Below are 22,393 nucleotides of genomic sequence, written 5' to 3'. Positions count from 1 at the left end.
GTCCAGACATAGGACCAAGTTCAGAGTCAGGGTAAGCTAGACTCTTACACTCAGAGGGCCAGATCCTCATCTTATGTAAATAGGGGTAGCTCCTCATCCAGACCTCAGACTTAATTGCACCCATTTTCCCAGTATAAAAGGGAGTCTAAGCTGGTGCATTTACATGCCAAAGAGTCAGAAGAAACTGGGGCGCGGAGGTATGGGAGAAATTTAGCTTTACTTACACACTCCTGTTAGTGGTCTTTCTTGCTACATTCCTTTTTTGTGGCTTTAGCATGCAAGTTATACCAGCTTGAACTCCCTTTGGTCCCTTAATGAAACAAATTCAGAGATGAGGGGTAAGCTAAATGTGAGTATAAGTTACATGTTGGTAAATGGGTTGTCCCTATATAAATGGAAAGGAGTCTAAAGGACATCTAAGATGGTGTAACATGGAAGAAGCTATCATTTTGGCATCTTAGACTCTTCTCCGGATGTGGCCCAAGATACCAGCTATCATAATGTACATAAAATACATTTTTGCTTTTATTCTGCTTCAGTTCTGAAATGACTAACAGCAGATCTCTCACAGAACATTGGAGGTGGAGATTAAGGTTTTAAACCCTTTGAAAGATGGAAGCTTAAGATGCTTTCAGAAAGGAGAAGCATTGGTTTCTAGCTTTAGTGGTTGCCAAGATAACAGATACTGAAGTAGTGTCACAATTCTAATCAAAAAAAACAGCTGCTACTTAGAATGATCTGATTATGAGGTCCCAACCTGACAAGCCTAGAAACAAATGCATTAAACCACTAGAAAGCTGAGCCTCCAGACTATAAATGCATTCATATCTAACCATTATGGTTTGTGAGGATCCCAGTATCTAGCAGTGCCTCTTTTGACAACGGTCCAACACACTTTTCCTTCCTTTGTCAAATATATCCTTAAATAAGATTACAGTTGGGAGATGTTTATATGCAGCTATGTGCTTTTAAAGAAATGTCTTCTCTCTAGTCATATGTATTTAGTAACTTGTGTAAAGCTTATGTGGCCAGCAACCATAAAGCAAACAGCTGGGACTGTCGTCACTGTTTGATTATACACAAGCACTCTTTGATCCTTAAGGAAACGTACAGTTTTTCTCTTGCATCAGAACAAAACCAATAAGAAGGGTGTGGGTCTCAGACCTGTTCTAGCTTTTATGAATAAAGGAGCTAGGCAGCAGCATGTGTGGAGGTTTGTTTTTTTTACATGATCCCTAAATTTTAAATTCAGTTCAGTGATTTGTGTTTCCTGCCACTCCTTCCTAACCTTTTCTTCTCCCACAGAGGTGGAGTCAACTGATCTCTACTTACCTCAAGGTCCCCCTGTTGTAACGAATGTCCTAGCCAAGGAGGACAGGATGTGGACCCATCAAAATTGCTCCTAAATTAGACAGAATAGTCACTTGAAGGAGCAATGGAAGGCATCTTCCTCCCTTTCAGGAACTGACTGTACTGCATCTACAGTGCTACTAGTCATGGCTCGCTCAAACAAGGGAATGAACAGTAGGATGCATGCTGCTCCCAACATGATAAAGAAAAAGAACTAACATTTCACAAACTCAAAAAACTGACAGGCAGTGATCACTTCTTCCACTAATGAAAAGAAACTTGGGGATGGACGTTAATAGAGCATACCTAAGCAGCAACATTACACAACAGTTTAGGGCAGAGAGTGAAGATACATTTATCCAGAAACAAGTATAGGGAATTGTGTTTTGCTACTCTATTCCTAAATTACAAGGCCAATGCCCTAGTTTTTGTTTGGATTGGCTTTCATATAGGTTGAGACATTTTTCTAGTAAGGAAAAAAACTGGTTTATGGAGTTGAGATGGCATATTAAATTTATGGAGTTGAGATGGCATATTAAAGTCATGATTGGTAACTGACTCAGCTCCTTGCTGTGCTGCCATGTGACACCAGGCTTCATGTCTCTTCTTTGTGGATTAATAGGGCCACGGATCACAGCTCCTCTTGGATTTTGGCTGATAGCTATTGTTTCACCTTTACAATCTAGCCCTTGTCATCCTCCCTCATCATTAATCCGCATCCCTTCTGCCTCTTTTCTCAACCTAGACTATAAGTCCCTCTGGGCTGTGTCCTTGTATTGATTTGTAAAGAGCCATGCACACCAAAGGGGCAATAGGAATAATTTAAAAATGCCCCCTTGGAGCGATACAGCAGAACAGAGAGATTAGAACTCAAGCCCTGAGGGCCTTGAGGTCATACGAAAATAACGTAACAAAGGTTTCTTTCATTCGATTTAAGGTCACCCAATTATGCAATGCAGCCGTAGCTTAATTATCCCCTCTCCCACAAAGCACAACTTTTTTTTACCGACTTCCTAAAGACAGGAGAGTGAAATCAGTTTTAATTATGCCCAAACATTATTACCTCTCCCAGGTTATAAACCACTGAGCACTGGCAGAGCAAGGCAAAATTGTCCAGAAATAAATCCACATCTTCCAGCCCCCTGATCCCATTGTCACTGCAGGTCTCATCCACCCTTATGGGCTAAGCACTTTTGAATTAAGCCTATTGATTGCTATGACATACAGATCAAGAGTTCAGACTTAAGAAAATTTCATGATTATGATCGAATTTAACATTCTCATAGATATTTTTAAAACGTACCCATTGCTGTAGTCCTGTAACAATGGGTATTGCAATCAGATCCTTACAACACAACCTACTGAGTTTAGGCTGAATCTAAGGCACCCATCACTGTGATATCTAAGCATCAAATCCTTAACGAACATATGCCTGTTATAACCTAAAACTCACTGACTTCCAGCTCTGGTAGCCTAGCAGCAGAAACCAGTTCCACTGGTACAGATCCTCAGTTGTAAATGCTCTGTTAGCAATATTATCCCAGTAGATGTTAATGACCCTGTCAAGTACCTGGTACATCCGGACGTTTAGAGAACATACTCAACTATAAATAAACAGCCAGCACAGAGCATCAGAGTGACATGTTCACAGAGGATCTCTCTGCACCAGCTGAAGCTGACAAGTGGTCTTCAAGGGTAATCAAGTCAAGATCATTGCACTAAGCCAGCCTGAAAGTGATAAGCACCTAGATTGGCCCGAAAAGGGTCCTATCACAGAGTACTAGTGTGGTCTGTGAATTCCCTCCCACAATTGCTATGTAAACCTTGCAAGACTCACAAGCCAGGAGTACAAAATTAACTCACCTCCACACAGCTCCTCCTTATTAAATACAAAAAGCACTCCCACACCTTCTGGCCAACTTGGGTTTATGCTGAAGCAAGACTACGGACAGAGGAAACAGAACTAGCAGGTCTCAAAAAGACAAACAAAGTCAGGCTTCTCCTGATATTATGGTTTGTTGCCTTATTTCCCCACTAGTCTTGCAGTGAATAGCATGAACTGAACAGTGTGCCCCTACAGTATGTACATTCAGCTTCAGCTAATGGACACAAGCCATTTCCACAAACCCTGTTCCTTGGGCAAAACCAATACATGCCACAGGGCAATGTTCCTTCTAATTGTGTGTGCAGAATTACAGGCTGACTGAGCACATATTTAATACTTCTGAGTGCCGCTCCTTCATCCCTAATCACCTTCTCATCACGTTTTCCTCTCCAACCCCTACAGTCTAAGACTTCTTAATCACTTCTCTCTGTCTTGGCAAAATCCTTCTCCATCTCTCTCCCCTCATTCACATACTCTTCCCACCCACCCCTCCACATTCAAACACTGGCCTAGTTCCCATGCACTTACTGTCCTCCCCGCAACTCCATTTACAGATGAGCAGGGCTTGAAAATACTAGTTACTACCTTAAGGACACAAGCCAAGTGGACACTAGAAAAAGGCTTGCTGGTATACTGTAATAGCAAACCCTTCTAGTGCAGATGCTTATACCACCAAAACAGTGCTTTTGCTGGTTTCCCTTATACCAGTTCCCTGAGTGAAATAAACTATGCTGGCAAAAGTGTGTTTATGCTGGTATAACTGTAGTGGTTAGAGTAGGGGTTTTGCCAATATAAGTGTCATAAAAAAAAAAAAATCACGCCACTACCCAACAGCTCCACTGACAAGTTTCTAGTGCAACCCTGGCCTACAAGCGTAGGTGAAAATACCTGCACTTTAACACACACACACCTAGCCACACTCCTATAATTTTAAAATGATTGGGTGCTGCATTTAATTGTAGCAACCATCTTTCTATTTGATCAGTTCATTCCAACTCCCAGGCTAAGCCTTGTCTACTGAAGCTGCACTGGTTTAACTTGAATTGGTTTAAAACTCAGTTTAATTAACCAGTGTAAACCTGGGTGGGTACTCATCAGTTTAAGACTGTTTATATCAAATTTAGCTCACACCTGTAACTTTACAAGTAATACAAATAAATTATAAATAAGTAAGTAATATAGGTGTAAGCTAAACTGACACAAGCCAAGTTTAAGTCCATTTAAGAGTGTTCGTACACAAAGTGGCACCAGCTTAAGTAAACTGGTTTAGAATCACACTTTTGGTTAAACCTGTGCAACTTGAATTTAGACCAGGACATTGTACTCCTGGCATAGAGTCATCTCCTGTCCTTTTGCGAGATGTTCCTTCCCCTCCTGGCTTCACTCCACTTTTCTTTTCGTTTTATAAAGCATGTATTTTTCTGTGCATGTGCTGTTCCCTCTTTTCATTCTCTTTCCCTCCGCTTTGCCCTTCTCCTCTTTCTTTCCTTACTTTATTTTCTGTTCTCTATCATCTCCTCCATGTTCTCTCTCTCCTTTCTTCTCCCAAGGCCTCAAAAACTTTATTCCCACACACGCACTCTTATCCCCTGCAGCCACAGGTATCCCATGTAATTTTCTTTTACCATTGTTTTGCAACTCAGCATGTCTAATAATTTACCAGAGTAAACAAACCCAAAAGGGATGGATGAACAGATTCCATTTGAGTGCAGAGTAGGTATGAAATTTGTTGTCCTTGTCTACAAGAAAGCTGGTCAACACAGGTACAGCCTGGAACGAAACTTCTCCTAGTAGCAGGCTGAATTCAGGACACTGGACTAGATGGACTACTGGTTTGACCAAGTATGGCCATTCCTATGAATGCAGATACTACAGCAGTTTGAGGAAGTAGGACAGGACAGGGGATTTAAAAAATATTGTTGTACGGAAATACAAAGATAATGAGCAAAAGCCTTATGTGTGGATAACTCTTCATCGCATGGGGAAAATTTAGGCCCTTCCTAAAGCAAAGAAAAGGCTCCTACCCAAGGTTCTCTACTACAGGAAGCATTAGACATTATAGTATTTGTTTATTTACATCTGTAATTTCAAGGGAGAGTGGTCCCTTTGTTTTTCAGCATAAAATATAGGGAAGAAAACATTCCAATTAACAGTAAGAAATCTGCTGTGAATGCCACTCAGAGCAATAAATCAATCCCTGGGTGCAACCCACTGGTTGTTATTTTATGCCTAAATTAAGCTCATCAGTCACTCTTAAAGATGACTTATCAGACAGAAGTTGTGGTTAAAGTCTTATTTGGTGGTGTGCAACACTATCATGGCAGAAACAACAGACTACAAAAAATCACTTAAGATAAGATATACAATGCTGTTACACTGAAGAGATCCAGAAGAATTCTGGACACCTCACACCCTACCTGGCAATTAGCCCAGGTATATTATCACCTGTCAGTTATTTTAGCACTTATATAGCACCATTCATCCAAGGATCTCAGAATGCTTCATACAAGTGGGCAAGCATTATTACCCCACTGTACAAATAGGAAAGCTGAGGCACAGAGGGTTTTTCTTGATTAGGAAAAGTGGTCAAGTTCAGATCAAGCTTGGCTAATACAGGTTAGCAAAACCTGACTTTTTTTTTTCTGGTGTAGATGCAAGGTAACATCTTCTGGGCTCCAATTTGACTAGCTAAAGGTATCTAAACTAGGAAAAGGGTCAAATTTAGGTTAGGCTCAGCTAGCGCATTAGCTAAGTCCAGTCTAAACTCAACTACTTTTCCTAGCAGAGATGACCCGAGAAGTTGAGTATCTTGCCCAACATCACACAAAGCAGATCATTGGCAGAGCTAGGAATTGAACCCACACCTCCAGACTGTCAGTCCATGTGAGCTGTGTGCCATGTGTGAGAGTTGTATACATTCATTCTTCATTTCCCAACACAGCTCCCCATCCCCACTGAAGGAGCAGTGTCTCCAGAGCAAAGTCTCTCCTTCCAATCACAGCCTATGGGGAAGCTTTCCTCTCTGCCAGCTCAGCCAGCTGCTTCTGGCGCCTCTCCACCACTTCTTGGCGCTTCTTCTCATAGCGCTCATGCTCCCTGGCACGGAGCTCCTCCACCTCGGGGAAGAAGTGGTGCCTGAGACAGAGAAAGATGGTCACTGCAGTTAAGTGAGGGCCCCCACCAAAATCCACCACACACAGCTGAGCCCCCCCAATCCCTGCCAGCCAAGGCCCCCAGCGCCCCCCACCCAGCTGAGTCCCCCCAATCCCTGCAAGCCAACCCCCGCCAGCATTCCGCACCCAGCTGAGTTCCCCGCAATCCCCACTGGCCAAGACCCCCAGTGCCCCCTCAATCCCTGCCCGCCAAGACCTCCAGTGCCCCCACACACCTGCCCACCAAGACCTCCAGTGCCCCCACACACCTGCCCACCAAGACCTCCAGTGCCCATCAACACCTGCCCCCCAAATCCCTGCCAGCCAAGGCCTCCAGTGCCCCCCCCACACCTGCCCCCCAAATCCCTGCTGGCCAAGGCCTCCAGTGCCCATTAACACCTGCCCCCAAAATCCCTGCTAGGCAACTCCCTCAGGCCCCCCCACACCTGCCAGCCAAGGCCTCCAGTGCCCCCCCACACCTGCCCCCCAAATCCCTGCTGGCCAAGGCCTCCAGTGCCCATCAACACCTGCCCCCAAAATCCCTGCCAGCCAAGGCCTCCAGTGCCCCCCCACACCTGCCCCCCAAATCCCTGCTGGCCAAGGCCTCCAGTGCCCATCAACACCTGCCCCCAAAATCCCTGCCGAGCAACTCCCCCAGTAGCCCCTCCATCTGCCCCCCCCCAATCCTTGCCAGCCAGGGCCTCCAGTGCGCCCCCCCCAACTGAGCCCCCCAGCACTTCCCCTCCGCTCTCTGCCGGCCAAGTCCCTCCTCCCCGCACCTGTACACGAAGGCGGTGGCCAACGCACACAGGATACTGCCGAAGAGAAGAGGCTTTGCCAGCCGCTTCCGCGCCGACATACGGCGCACCATGGCGGATCACAGCGAGCCACCGTTACAGGCCTCCCGCCCTCCGCCAACGTCACGTCCGGCCGCGCTCTCAATATTTCCGCCCTTCTTTCAGGATTGCCCTTACGTCATTTCCGCCCTGCTGCCTGGGTCACCTCGTCTGTGCCCCGTGTTGGTGCTGGGAGCGGTTAGTGACGCTGCGGGGCGCGCCGCGCGTGAGGGCAGGGCAGGGGGCCTGGGTAGCAGGTCCCGTTCCGGGTCCTTGCGCACGTGGGCCCCTGCTGCGCGGAGAGCTGCGCCCCACAGGTCCCGACCCCCCGCTGCTGGCGTCCGCAGCGCAGGGCCTGGGACAGCGCCGGAGACGGTGTAAGCCCCGAGCTGGACTGTAAAGCGGGAGGGTCCTGCTGTAACCCGGCCAGGAGGCACCTGGGTAGTAACCTGGGCCACTCGCAGTGTTGCTAGCTCTTCTGATTGTCAGAGTCTTGCAATCACTGGAGTTGAGGGTTCTTAAAGCCCCAGCTCCTGGAGTCCTGTGACTACATGAGAGTCTGTCATTTAAAAAAAAGGTCAGGTTCTAGCCCTTGTTGTGGAGAAAAGCATGAAAATGTGATCCGGTGCAGCCTAAAGGTTCAGAAACCTCCCGGCAAATAGAAAGAAACAAAAATGTATTATTTTCTTTGCAAATCTTGTGGTTTTTAAACCAATCTCATTATTTTGTGCATCTTGACTCTCCATTTTTGAATGTTTGGGATTGGCAATAGTACATTTTAAGCATAGAGGGAGCTTCCATCCCATTCAAAGTGGCCTCATCTACTCTAGGAAAATCAACATAACAAATCCACCAAAGGTTGCAATGATGGAAACTGTAGTGTAGGTGAAGAGCAGGGGGTTTTACCAGCATTCATCTAGCCCTACTCAGAAGACACTACAGTAAAAACACTCAAGGGTAGTCTATGATACCACTAATGGACCTGCACCAATGCTAGATCAAACATGGGACAATTGTCAATGATTCTCAGTGCAGCTAAGGCATGTTTAAACCCCATTGTAGCTAGCATGGTTCTGATCCAAAACATGGACAAGGCCTGAGCTTGTAATACTGCCAGTTTTAGTTCCTGTAGTGAGTCGGGAGGGAAAGGGAAATCAATTGAATATTCTACACTTGTTAGAATGTTTTTATTAACCTTGCAGTGAAACGGGCCATTCAGTGAAAAAAAACTTAATTTTCTCTCTCTAGCACCATGTCCCAAAAGCAGCGGGATCTGCTGGAACTGGGGCGGCTTGAATACTTACAAGCGCTGGTCACCGAGTTCCAGGTAACAGAGAGTCCAGGTGAGCTTATTTTTTTTTCCTTTTATTAAGGTATATTCCAAATGTCAGGATCATAACTGGCTCATCAGTTGCTGGTTGATTTTTTCCCTTCAGGAATTAGACAGCCCAGCCCATTTCAGCTGCTGCTTTCTTCACCTAAATGCTGCTTATATATTGCAGAAGCCAAGGAGCAAGTACTGGCTAATCTAGCCAACTTCGCCTATGATCCCAAGAACTATGAATATCTCCGACAGCTTCAAGTCCTTGACCTGTTCCTGGATATGCTCACAGAGGACAATGAGATCCTTGTGGAGTTTGCAATTGGTAAGGAGTGGATTTAAAACTGTCTGTAAAATGAACAATAGTAGTTCCAAGCACTGGTTGGATACTGATGGGTCAGGGGATGCTAGCCTCAGTGCTTTGATTTTGTAGTCACTTGGATTAGGGAGAGAGGATCAACCACATATGACAAACCATCTGTGGCAGATGTTGATCAAACTGCTTAATGCAATACTGGAAGGCCCTGAGACACTCCGGTGATGAGGGCAGTATAAAAACATATATAGAATAGCTGGAACAGCTGAGAGATCAAGCTAGGGGCTTGAAGTGAATTGTTTCACATTAAGACAAGTCCCCCCTTCATTCCACTAATATGCTGCAGTGCTGAAAAATAAACAAACTTACTTTCTAAGACTTGGTAAAACTCTGAATATTGGAACAAAAAAACTAGTTTAATTGTAATTTTTAATCCACGTCCCTACTGTAATGATACAGTCATTGAGAACAACTAAGATTTTGCCATAGAGCACGAGCAAGTCCAGTATTGTGTTACTACAATTATTATTGACAGATAGTCCTCTAAAAGGACCTGTTCTAAATCATATAATGAAGTCTTCTGAGGAATCCCATTAGAGCCAGTCAGCAGATTCAATACAGACTGGAAGCCAGACATGCCAAATTCAAATCCTGAATGGTTAGCAGGGTTAGATGATGTGATGGTTGAATACACATAGCCGTGTGTACTTACTACAGCTTCCACTGGCAGAGCTGCACTAGGGATGTTATTGATCAAACGTTGCTAGTATGGCTGCACCCTAAGTGCAAAGTGCTGTTAGTACAGGATACATATTAGTATTTGCACCAAGTAATAGAAATCATATTTACAATATCTTAATTAGTATTAATAATGCCATGCTACTTCTAGTAGCACCTCTCATAACTAATTAAAGTCTTACTATAGCCCCTGTGCAGTACAGAAGCTATTTCCAGGAATCTCTCACTCTTTCCTGGAGTGTAGCCACCTCAGAGATGAAATAAGGCACTTCCTTAACAGAAAACCAAATCTTTTAACCCCCCTCTTGAAAAATTTACCAGACGATTTTTAAATGACAAGTTCTGTCTTTGTTTAATCTCCTGTGAAAGATGTTACCTCTAACAGCATAGCGCCCCCTAACATCATATAAGGGAATGAGTGCTTTGGTTGAAAAATCACCATGAGGAAGGACGGACAGACTTTTGAGAATAAATTTAGTCCGGGAGCAGGGTGGAACAGAGTTTACCAACTACTATAAAAATATTGTGGCCAATTGATTCTATGTGGGGACAAAGGTCTCACTGAAGTGCAAACCAGTATTTTGTTTCTGGTATAGCATGTACTTTTATATACCAGTAACGAGCACATTAAATTGGGTGGAATTCACACCTGTAGTTAGTTCAGTGCAAGTCTATGTATGGACACACTTAGTTCACAGGAGCATCCTGTTGTGATATAACTTAAGTAGGTTGTTTTTGTTTTTAAAGAAAACTATCTGTGTTAGACTTGCTCTGAACTAAAGGCATGAACGGCAGCGATCAGTTATTTTGATCTTAGTTACTGTGTAGACAAGCCCTAAGAAAGTTGAGGATCCTGGTTGCAGCAATGCCACTTGAACCTCAAGAGGGAGTTAGGTGTTAAGAGGGTGATCTAAGGTGGTGGTAGCTGGTGCCACACTCCCTCTCCTTTCTATTTCAGGTGGTCTTTGTAATCTGTGTCTGGATAAAACAAACAAGGACTATATTTTGGAGGCAGATGGGGTGGCACCTGTAATAAACTGCTTATCCAGCTCAAATGAGGAGACAGTGATGTCAGCAGTGACTACTCTGATGTACTTGACCACACCCCAGTCTCGCCAACAGACCACAGCGCTCCCGGTGGTGGAGTGCATGCTACGTTTCTCCCTCTCAGCTAACAGGAGGCTAAGCAACCTAGCAAGGGTCTTCCTTGAGGATTACTGCTCTCCTGTGCAGGTGGAGGAAGCCAGGAACCTGAGCAAACATACAGCTGTAGGGATCCCACTCCCAAAGGACTGATGTTATGCAGAGCACATGGAGTAGTTTAAGATTATTATTGCATGAGAAGAAATATTCTTGACTCCATCTTTAGAGCCCCCTCCACCTGCAGGATAGGTCAAGAGGCTGGTGAAACTAGAAACTAGTGAAAGACATTCCTAAAATTCCACCTCAGTTTGAAAGGGGCAGGTGGGGAGCCAGGACATGGGTCCAGAAGACAGGATTAGCAGTTGAACTGCTACAAAACAAAATTATGGCTGTTAGAGAGTAGGACAAGCAACTCCTGAACCATCATCCAAATAACCATTTCTGATGTTACCATTTCCAGTGTGGGTGTCAGGTAATGTAAACCCAACACAATTCTTTTGCATCACCTTTGCCCTAGCTGCAGCTATTGCTGCCAGTCTTCTCAGTTATAGCTTTGAAATATATTTAAATTAATGTCTTTATTTCTCAGTAGGAAAGAATGCACCTTCTTCCCCTTACAATCTGCAGTCTGATCACATACCTCAGGACTAAGTATGAGCCAGCATCCTCATACCACGGGCCCCTGGCCAGTTAATTAGCTCTACTGATGTTAAATATCAATAGGAATAATGTATTCACCACAACATAGCTGGTGGGAAAGATGCAGATTAAGATTTTAAAAGGAATACTAACAGCAGACTGCAGCACAGAAGGACAACCGGTCTTGTAGTAGCTTTTGTATAACTTACTCTGAATAAAACATTAAGTGTAGACAATTCTGGATCAGACATTCACCGAATACAGCATTTGCAACCCAAACCTTAGCAGCTCACATTAAGGCAAGAGAACCAGGAAGTGAAACTATCTACTTTCATTATGCGCCAAGCAGGGGGAAAAGTGGAAGGGTGCTGAACAGCCAATCTGGTTTAGTATGCGAGATTATTAAAATGGTTAAACTGTTGAAAACAAGATTTCCTTTCCTAACGTGACTGTGTCCCTCATACTTACAGCTTCAGATACTGCGTGAGTGAATGGGACGGAGGGCAGAGTGCTTTCATGGAGTTTTACAGCCCTGCTTCCTCTTTCTAATTTCTTCATCCTCCCTTCCTGCCAACCCAAAACATGATATAAACAGCTGCTCATCTCTTGTTGAGTTTCTCCCTCCAAATAGTCTAAAGAAGTTACAGATCTTAAATAAGCTTTGTATCTTTGGCCCTTAAACCTGCCCCCTACCCAGGTCAGTGCGCTTCCTTTAAATGGGATTTCGTTGCCAGTTCCCAACCTGTCCGTTTCCATTGGCAATAAGACTAGCATAGCATTCTTTTTCCGCATCACTTCTACGTTTGCTTTCCACTATCCCCCTCCAGTCATCGGCCCATGACTGCAGCCGCCTACGTGGGGTCTGAAGCTTTAGATGCTTGTTATGGCAGCAAGTGAACAAGATGTGTTCCCAGCTCGGCTTAGGCTCCGCACCTGAGAAGAGCCACAATGGAAAGCTGAAGTTAGTTGTTCTTTTCCCCAAATAACAGTAAATCAACAGCTGTGAAATCGTCACCTCAAGTTCCCCAAACCTTTAATGGTGTCTTTGTCATCGAACAGGAGGTCAGCTGACACAATTGTTTTATCCCGGGTCAGAATCAGTCGCTCCACAAACTCAGGACCCAAGTGTTTTTCCACCCAGCTGTACTGTTAGGGGAGGAAGTAGAGCATTAGAAGAATTTTACTTAGCACAAGTTTGACTATTTGTAGCATAGTGATCTCATGCTACAGGCCCAAATCTCTTCTAGGAGTGTTATGAACCCTGCAATTGGGCCGTGGTGCAGGACACCTAAAGGACTGATGTGAACTGTACTTTCGATGCCCTTCGCTCATGACTGCACTGGGTAACAGGAAGTTAGACTGGTGTAAAGCAGCATGAGAGGAGAGTCAACCTACGGCATATACCAGGCTCTTCATTATCTAACCCCAAAGTACTTGAGTAATAACCCCTCTCTCCCTGCATTCCTGCCTGGCAGTGATCATCTCTCAATTTAGTCAGGATTTTCTCACAGGAGCCTCTGGCATGCAGTCCCTTCCCAGTGCAATGCATCAGACACCCCTTGGTTGCCTCTGGAGTATGTAGTGAGTCAAGCCAGCGTCTACTTGACCATATTGCATCTGTTCTTTTACCCTCCCCCACCCTTCCCATGCCATTTCTTGCTACTGTGGGTATGAGTTGCTGAAAGTTGGTTGTTTGTTTGTCTGGTTGGGTTTTTAAGTATTATATTCTGGCTTCTATTGCATAAGACTCAGATGCCTTGCAAAAGGCATGACACAGTACTACTTCTGGCCTCTAATACTTCCTCTCAGTCTGAAAAGCTGCCACTCAGATGGAGTATTTTTGCATGCTGGGTCCTGCAGACTTCACAGGCTGCAGCTTGGCTTTGTACACGTTGGTATGGTACTTGGGCACGTACTAACAGTTGAAAGGGGCTGGATTCTGCAATAGCAGTCTTAAAGCAAGGGTGAGGGGAAAGCTCCAACCTTCTCCAGGATGCAGTGCTCATACTTCAGCAGGGGGCTCGTGCAAATAAAAACTTCAGTGCTAAAAAGAAACAGCCCTGATTAGTAGTCAAACATGGAGAATAGAAAAGAGCTGTGTACTGCAAAGTGTACTTACTCCTGCATATGGATCATTTCCTGCATGGCTTCAATGGCTCCTGGAATCGGCTCCAACCCCAGAAAGAAGCCAGGTGACTCATAGACACTGGCTACCTTAGCCTGGAAGAGAGAGGAGGAGAATGAGCAATTTTTTTTATTGTAGCTTTCTGCATAATAGCTATTGAATTTACCCTGGGTCAAAAGGACCTATTTTGTTCACTTTTCAAAGGGAGACCAAGTGGCTGAGATAATTGGTAATGGGTCACAGTCTCACCCACTGGTTGCCAGGACAAATCCAGGCCAGGCAGGTAATGACTGGAAGTTGTTACCATCTGGTGGCCTGTGTGAAGTGAGTAGTTGGATGTCATTCCAGTTCCCAGTAGATATATATATCCACCTCATTACAAAAACAAACAAACATGCCACCAAATGAATACCCCAAAATACCACAGCATAATAATTGGTACCCTCAGCAGAGGGGCCAAGGACAGACTGGGACATGGAGACTCCGTTGTCCTCATGCTTTACAATTGATCCTGCCAGCATACTCGAGGGAGGTTTCCTGTGTTGCTCTCCATGCTGTTGTATATGTGCTCTCTAAGGCTTCAAGCAACATGATTAAAATGTCTAAGAGCAGATTCTGGCTTCAGTGCGACACCTTCCCCACGGTGATAACATCAGTACAAATTCTATTTTAAGATGTTTAAGTTAGTGGCAAAATGACCAAAGCGAGGAAATTCAAAGCTTATTTACTTGTATTTTGAAAGGCAACAGAGATGATGCCTTGTGCTGAACCCAGGCTTGTCACTGACAGTTTGTTTCATATACCTGTAGCCAAGGGCCTGATTTTAGAGGCTGAAAAGGACCAGGCAGAACAATGATAAGTGTGATTTTTAATATAATGCAGCCTCCTCCTGTGATTTGCTGCTACAAAGACATTTCAATAATACAGGGCATTTTGTGGTCCTTAATCCCCATTGCCCCTGTGAGTAGATTTTAGCCTGACACAGATAAAGAAATAGGGGTTAAAAGCACTCGTCCATGGTCATGCAAACAGCAGAACTGGTTCTCAGTCTGGTGAGGTCCTTGTTCCCCGTCTCATGCGTAGTTGAGACCATGCTGCTGCTCTAATAAATAACAGGACTGACTTTTCTTGTCCGTTTCTGGAAGTAAATAAGGGACAGAATCATCACTGTGCTCTGGCCCCTTTTTGCTGGCTAGTTGGCTGGAGAACAGAAGTGTTGCAAGGCAGGTAGAAGGCCGCTCTGGAGAACACCTGGCTCAGAGAACCTTACACCAGGTGCAAAGCCATCTCCAGCAACCACAGGAGCAGGGACTGTTCTGGAACAGAATGGCGGCAGGGAGGGGGCACGAATGAAGGTCCCAGCCAGGACAAGCAGCACCCTGGTGATTCTGCTCCGCTGCCCATTGAAGCAGAGGAACAAGTTACAGCAGCCAGAGGTGGCTCCAGGCACCAGCGCAGCAAGCACGTGCCTGGGGCGGCAAGGTGCAGGGGGCGGCCTGCCGGTCACCGTGAGAGCAGCAGTCAGGCTGCCTTTGGCAGCATGCCTGTGGGAGGTCCACCGATCCCATGGATTCGGCGGTGGGTACACCGAAGGCGTGGGACCGGCGAACCTCCTGCAGGCGTGCCACCGAAAGCTGCCTGACTGCCATGCTTGGGGCGACAAAATACATAGAGCTGCCCCTAACAGCAGCCTTCATTTGCATGGGGGGACTCCACTGGCCCCCACAGCCCATTAGTATGGGAGGTACCCCTCGGTCCTGGTGCCTGTGTTCCAGGCACAGGGATGAGCCTGCTTGTAATAATAAAAGAGTTTATCTGCTTCTGCTCCACGCTCTCCTTCCCCTGCCATAAACAGGACACTCCTAGGCAGCTCCACAACTGACAGTTTTCAGGCGTGGTGGGGGATTACTGCTCATTCCTCAGCAATCGGAGCAAGAGGCAGTGTTTTGATGCAGCTGCCTAAACTGTGATGACGTGGGGAGGAGGTGGAATAACGTGACAAAGACATTTTGAAGTTGATGGAAACCAGACCTTTAGAAGGAACAGGAAGGTTTTGACCTACACCCTGGCACGGTTTAAGAGGGTGATCATAAGCCAGGAGAAAGTTCACTTTCAGAGAAGACTCCCTTAAGGGTAGCAAGGGCCTGAAGTGAGACAAGGGCACAGAAAAGGTGAGTTAATACTGCTGTACTGTAGGATTTGCTATATGGTTCAGAGGCACCTTTGTCCCCTACTAAGAAGCTACGCTGCCTGAGGTGGGGTGTAGCCCTCCATACATTCAGTTATGCGCTTCCTCCTCATTCTAAACACAGCAAACAAAATTAAAAGTGTCATTCATCCACCTTTTAGTTGGACATAACTGGTCTGCATTCAACTCAAATCCATTAAAAAAAAAAAAAAAGTTTCCACTGGGTGGTTGGTCCGTGATCTGTGTGAAATCACTTGGGGAGTCTCTGTGCTGGTTGTAGCAGAACGCTACTCACATCACAAACCCACCACAACTCTTCACCCTCTCATTAGCAATCACAATAGCCTAAAGGATTGAATAGACTCTGGGTACTAAGCTCCCACTCATACTTCGGGTATGTCTACATGGGAGCTTGGAGTGTAATTTCCAAGTCCAGGAGACACACATGCACTAGTTCTGATTGAGCTAGCATTCTAAAAATAGTAGCTATGGTGGCATGAGTGCTGGGACAGGCTAGCTGCCCCAAGTACCTGCCTAGGGTTTTACACAGGATTGTACTTGGAGTGGCTAGCCTGTCATGCCACTTGCGCTGCCACGACTGGAGAGCTAGCCCGTATTGCACTCACTCTGCAGCAGCTGCTCAGGTTTGGACCGGCAGCTCCTCCATCACCAAATTTTAGTGAGTGGTATTGCGCCAAGTCACAATACAACTCAGTTTGGGGGCCCGCAGCAAACTGCCGCCTTTTCTGGGTGGCCCTGGCTGCCCCAAGTTGTTGTTTGTTGAGTTGTTACTTTTTTTAAATACTTATTACAACTCTAGGTATTCTTGTTATGCCTGCAGATGTCAAATCCTTTTATTGAATCTGGCTAAGCTATGATCCAGGTGTTGTAGTGTGAACACCTGTCAGTTGGGAAGCAGAACCCAGATTGTTTCACACAGACAACTTGGCAGTCAAGTACAGCAAAGAGAAAGGAGTTAAACACCAATAACTTAAAAAACAGAGCATTTACAAAGTGAAATTAGGTCATCTTAAATTATGACCATAAATAGAAAGGAAGCAACACTTAATATTAAAACAAGAATTAACAACTAAAGCTTGGAAGTAGGCAATGGTTAAAGTTCAGCACAAAGGACAATTAATAAAATACCTATTGATTAGGCAAGGATTAAAATACCAAACAACAATGACATTTAAACACCAAAAAGTACTAAATGGGATTTAGTAAAGGGGCAGAGTGAATTATTTAAATATGGAACTAAGACACATACCTGTCATCAAATAATTTAAATCAGCCTAACAAATAGAGCCCCCAGTCATGATTAAATCTTAACCTGCTAGGTGCCATACAGACACATACAGAAACATGGTACCTGCCCTGGGGCAGAGACAGTTTCTCACACGCATGTACAGCACCTAGCACATTTTGAGAATAACCACAATTAAAATTAACAGTTATCAGATGGTAAAAGCTTTCTTTCATTCTGACCTCAGATGGATTCAAACCAGTGATCTAGAGGTACTGACTCTGTATCCCACTGGCATCCCTGAGTTTTTTGGGGGGTGGGAAGTATGGGTATTGATCAGTAATAGGATCTGACAAACCCACAAAGAGGCCAAAATCCACCTTGCCACCATGAGGTGGATTACAGACTCACCACATAATAATGTATAGACTAGCAACACAGACAAGAGCACAGCCTACTAGAATAAAAATGTTTGCCCCAAAGCATCTGGATACCAGGGTCAGATTCACTCAGAGAATAAACTATTTTCATTTCAATTGGGTTGGGGTCCTATTTACTTAATGTAGAGGACAATGAAGATGCCAAAAAGTTCCTAGTATAAAAATAGCCACTAACTAGAAGCAAGTGAATAGCCTGATCAGATTAAAGCTATGAAAATCAGACTGGATTGAGTGATTCAAGTACCTAGCTCTGGTGACAGAGAAAAAGAGGAACATAAATAATGGTCTTTTCGCTGCCAGTTACAGGCATGGGTGGTTTTCTAGCCCATTTGGGACTTTAAAAATAGAAACAGTGGATGTCTCAGGGAAGGTATCTGATGTGACTTGGTCCAGCACTCCTCTTACTATTTGTAGAGGGCATTAAATACTCTGTAAAGAAAAAGCTTCAAGTCCACGTTCCTAGTAGTTTTATTCTTCTTTAATGTTTACTGAAAAAAAAAAAAAAAAAAAGCTACACAGCCACAACACTCATTCAGTATCAGACATTAGGGGAATCCACCAAAGGCAAATAGTTTAGGCTACTGGAAGCTTAAAAGATCTGGATTCGTTTGCAGCTTTGATACACTGTTTCCTGTAGCTGCTGTGTGTACTGCAGTCCCCTCCCTGGAAGACCCAGCTAACCTTTGTAGAGTGCTTAGAGATCCTTGGATGGAAGGTTTCATTACCGCTACTGTGTAGCAATAACAGGTTGTCCCAGTGGGTGAATGAACACAACGGTGATGCTAGTGGGGACAGAGTTTCAGCAGGAGTATATTTTTACTGGCTGTGGTTGAGTAAGGAGACAGGACTGCTCGTTCCCCAACACATCTTTGAAAGGGGCTGCCACGCTCACTGTGAACCGATAAAAGTTAACAATGGTAGCATTCAACAATCCTCTGTACTACACCTAAGAAAGGGGTAGCCTCCATTTTGCCTTACCAGTATTCTAGGAACAGCACATTTCTCAGCTTCCACTAAAGCGGAGAGAAATGCTCAGTTGCTCCAAGTGACACTCACGCTGCGCTCCTTCTTGGTTTGCTCTAAAGCCGATCCGTTGAGATCAGACTGTCCTAGGATATCAGGGTTGGACGGGACCTCAGGACGTCATCTAGTCCAACCCCCTGCTCAAAGCAGGACCAATTCCCAACTAAATCATCCCAGCCAAGGCTTTGCCAAGCCTGATCTTAAAAACCGCTAAGGAAGGAGATTCCACCACCTCCCTAGGTAACCCATTCCAGTGCTTTACCACCCTCCTAGTGAAACAGTGTTTCCTAATATCCAACCTAAACCTCCCGCGCTGCAACTTGAGGCCATTACTCCTTGTTCTGTGATCTGCTACCACTGAGAACAGCTGAGCTCCATCCTCTTTGGAACCCCCTTTCAGGTAGTTGAAAGCAGCTATCAAATCCCCCCTCATTCTTCTCTTCTGCAGACTAAATAATCCCAAATAATCAGCCTCTCATAAATGTGCTCCAGCCCCTTAATCATTTTTATTGCCCTCTGCTGGACTCTTTCCAATTTTTCCACATCTTTGTAGTGTGGGGCCCAAAACTGAACACAGTACTCCAGATGAGGCCTCACTAGGGTGACCAGATAGCAAGTGTAAAAAGTCAGGACACTGTTTTGGGGCGGAAAGGGGGGGGAATAATTGCTTATATAAGACAAAGCCTCTAATATTGGGACCTTTGGTCACCCTAATCCCAGGGCTCCCTAATGCAGCTCAGCTGACTCAAGTCCCACTAACCCTGCACTTAAACTGTGGTGCAGACTCACCCAAAGTGGCCATTGACTCTCCCGCCTGGCTTTATAACCACCCCCACCACAGGAGACAGTTGCGTGGGAGGGCACATGGGAAACTACCCCCCTTGGTGCCCTCCCCGCCTCCAGCCGCTGCAGGCTGCAATCCCTGGCCAAATGCCCTCATTGGGGCACAGCTGCTGGCGGGCAGTGGCCCATGGGAGTGGTGTGGCAGGGGCCGGGGATTATTTACCCCGCTGGCAACGTGCAGAGCATCCAACACTGAACGGAGCCTGTGCGCTGCAGAGAGCTGTCTGCATGGTGAGTGGGGAGCGGAGCTATGTGGTCTGTGGGGTGGGGCAGTGCCGGGGCCCCCTCCAGCCACCCGGAGCCACGTGGCGGCTCCCCCAGTGGCATTCCACCACCTCTTTGGGGCGGACTTCTCCCCTAGCTTGCAGCCGCGCTGGCTCGCTGCACTTCCCAGGATGGCAGCCGCGCACAGGGCCTCGATCCTAAGAGCCAGAGGGACCTGCCGGGGTGGGGGATGAGGTGGGAAGTCCAGGCGGTGCTTTCCTGGGACAGCTCCCAGGAAGTATCTGGCAGGTCCCTCTGGCTCCTAGGGTCGGGTCGGGTGGGTGGAGTGGCAGAGGGCTCTCCGTCCACTGCAGATGCCTGCAAGCCCTGCCCCCAAGCTCTGATTGGGCAGGAGGGAGCCGGTGCAGCATGTGGAGATCCCCTCCACCTCTGTGCCTGGGGGCCACAAGAACTGCAGGCTCCTACCAGCGGGTGGGCGCGCCGCCAGGAACTCCCCAGGAAGCGCTGCCACACCAGCCCCGGGGCTTTGGTGGTGATGGTGAGCTGTCCTCGCTATCGGGACAAAGTGCATCCCGACTGATGTGCAGTCAGGACGTAGGACAAATATTTTAAAATCAGGATGTCCCGATAATATCGGGACATCTGGTCACCCTAGGCCTCACCAATGCCATACAAGGGAACGATCACATCCCTCAATCTGCTAGCAATGCTCCTACTTATACAGCCCAAAATGCCATTAGCCTTCTTGGCAACAAGGCACAATGCTGACTCATATCCAGCTTCTCATCCACTGTAACCCCTAGGTCCTTTTTTGCAGGACTGCTGCCTAGTTACTCAGTCTCTAGTCTGTAGCAGTACATGGAATTCTTCCGTCCTAAGAGCAGGACTCTGCACTTGTCCTTGTTTAACCTCATCAGATTTCTTTTGGCCCAATCCTCTAATTCAGTGTCTCTCAAACTTTTTTTTACTGGTGTCCCCTTTCACATAGTGAGCCTCTGAGTGTGACCCCCCCTCTTATAAATTAAAAACACATTTTAATATATTTAACACCGTTATAAACGCTGGAGGCAAAGCAGGGTTTGGGATGGAGGTTGACAGCTTGCAACCCCCCATGTAATAACCTTGCAACTCTCTCAGGGGTCCCAACCCCCAGTTTGAGAACCCCTTGTCTAATTTGTCTAGGTCCCTCTGTATCCTATCCCTACCCTCCAGTGTATCTACCACTCCTCCTAGGTTAATGTCCACTGCAAACTTGTTGAGGGTGCAATCACGCCATCCCCCAGATTATTAATAAAGCTATTGAACAAAACTGGCCCCAGGACCAACCCTTGGGGCATTCTGCTTGATACTGGCTGCCAAGTAGCCATTGATCATCCACGTACCAGCTTGCTCTGTGACACACCTACCCTGCATTAGCACCCTCCCCCTGCAGCACGTCTGCCCAGCCAGGGCACACTGCCCCCGGCCCACCACGCAGTGCAGCGCAGCGGCCAGCTGGGGCACACCCTTTGCCCACCTGCCACGCTGGGGAATATTTCTGCCTAGCCCCACTGCCCTCGATCCAGCTCCAGCTGCAGCTCCACCCCCGGCCTCTCACCCCCAGGTCCTCCCGCAGGCGGCGGTACTGGTCCCGGACGGAGAAGCCCCGGCGTTCCGCCAGCTCCACGTGGGGTTCCCCAGGGTAGCGGGCGAGGAAAGCCCGCAGCACTCCGCCCTCGAAGTCAGCCAGCACCCCGTCCATGTCCACCAGCACGCGGAGACGGGACGCGCCAGAGCCCGCCATGGCGCCCGCAGCCGGCTGCCCGCGCCTCGCGTAGACCCCACGTGGTAGCAGGCAGGCGCGGCGCCAGCCGCGAGCCTCAGTGGCTAGTCTGCAATAGGACCGGGCGGAGCTTGTTTTATGAATATGCATCAGTGCCCGGCGGGCCGGCCGGCGGCTGCAGGGACCTCCGCGCTCGCGGCACTGGGCATTGCGCGGGCCGCGCGCAGAAGTGGTTCCAAAGCGATGGCGAGGCCCGGCCAGGGCTGGAGTCACGGAAGGGGTTTCGCTCCGGAGCAGCGAGTGGGGAAGCTCCTCCATCTCCGCAATAGGCTGCGGCAGAACGAGCGCAAAAGCGGAGCGCGGTGTGTGCTGGGCGGGCTCGGCGCAAGGGAGGTCGCAGGCTTGGCCAGATCAGCTGTGTAAGTGCTTTCTTGTTATTGAACTACCGACCAGCCCCCTGCAGGTGCCTGAACTTTAGGCCTAACCGAATTCTAGAAAGCCTCCCACAATTTTTTTTTTGGTGACTGCAGTGCTAGGATTTGTTCATATCACCATAAGTCGATGAGAGAGCTTCACCTACACAAGCTGAGCCCATCGCTGTTTGAACGAGCTGCACTGTCCCTTCTTGTTTCCTTCCTGAGAATTAGGAGAGCTCGCAAGTTTATTTTAAGTCTTTGCCATTCCACAGCACCTGAAGAGTCTCAACGTAATTACTTGACTTTTCTTAGTCTGTCCAAAAATTAAATCAAGGCAAGCTCAGATTTTAACTCTAAAGTTTGTTTTGCTCTTGTTGTAACACCTGCCTGTATGGTAAGGGAAGAGCAGGCGTGTGCTAAATCTGACCCCTACAAAGGAACTTCAGAGTGATGGTGCTAGACAAGTAATACTGGAGCCCCTTTTCTCTGCTCCATTTGAAAAAAAAAAAAAGGTTAGTATATATAAAAGAGGGGAAATAGCAACAAAATAAGTCATAATATGCTTGCCTCTGGAACATAGTGATTGGTATAAAGTTGGTCCTTCAGGCACTTACTTCCCCTCCCATCCTACAGAAGAATGGCTTGCAGAAAAGTATTTAACCTGTGGAGCTCATTGCCACAAGTTGTCATTTGGATGAGATCTTAGTGCCATTCTGAGAGAATTACACATCTAGTTACTTTTTTA

General features: G+C 46.6%; 2 protein-coding genes across 3 annotated transcripts; one reads left to right on the top strand and one right to left on the bottom strand.

Annotated features, from left to right (window-relative positions):
• The first annotated feature begins 7,256 nt into the window (after positions 1-7,256).
• On the top strand, positions 7,257-11,824 carry ARMC7 (armadillo repeat containing 7). 2 transcript variants are annotated; one of them, XM_050921072.1, is made up of 4 exons: positions 7,257-7,600; positions 8,472-8,566; positions 8,660-8,869; positions 10,557-11,824. In XM_050921072.1, the coding sequence occupies exons 1-4, from the start codon at positions 7,257-7,259 to the stop codon at positions 10,892-10,894; spliced, it is 987 nt and encodes a 328-aa protein (XP_050777029.1). In that variant the 3' UTR covers positions 10,895-11,824. The 2 variants fall into 2 exon arrangements, with proteins under 2 accessions (XP_050777029.1, XP_050777030.1); XM_050921073.1 differs by having other exon boundaries at positions 8,726-8,869; positions 10,557-11,616.
• Positions 11,491-21,715, bottom strand: NT5C (5', 3'-nucleotidase, cytosolic). Its single transcript, XM_050921074.1, has 5 exons — positions 21,068-21,715; positions 13,500-13,600; positions 13,364-13,424; positions 12,412-12,526; positions 11,491-12,313 (listed from the first exon to the last, which is right to left on the bottom strand). Exons 1-5 carry the CDS (start codon positions 21,548-21,550, stop codon positions 12,093-12,095), a joined length of 981 nt encoding a protein of 326 aa, XP_050777031.1. The 5' UTR covers positions 21,551-21,715; the 3' UTR covers positions 11,491-12,092.
• Positions 21,716-22,393: the final 678 nt, after the last annotated feature.

This window comes from Gopherus flavomarginatus, chromosome 12 (assembly GCF_025201925.1).
Source record: "Gopherus flavomarginatus isolate rGopFla2 chromosome 12, rGopFla2.mat.asm, whole genome shotgun sequence".
NCBI lineage: Eukaryota > Metazoa > Chordata > Testudines > Testudinidae > Gopherus > Gopherus flavomarginatus.
Note: the sequence above shows the minus strand (reverse complement) of the source record. Positions and strands in the feature narration are given on the sequence as shown.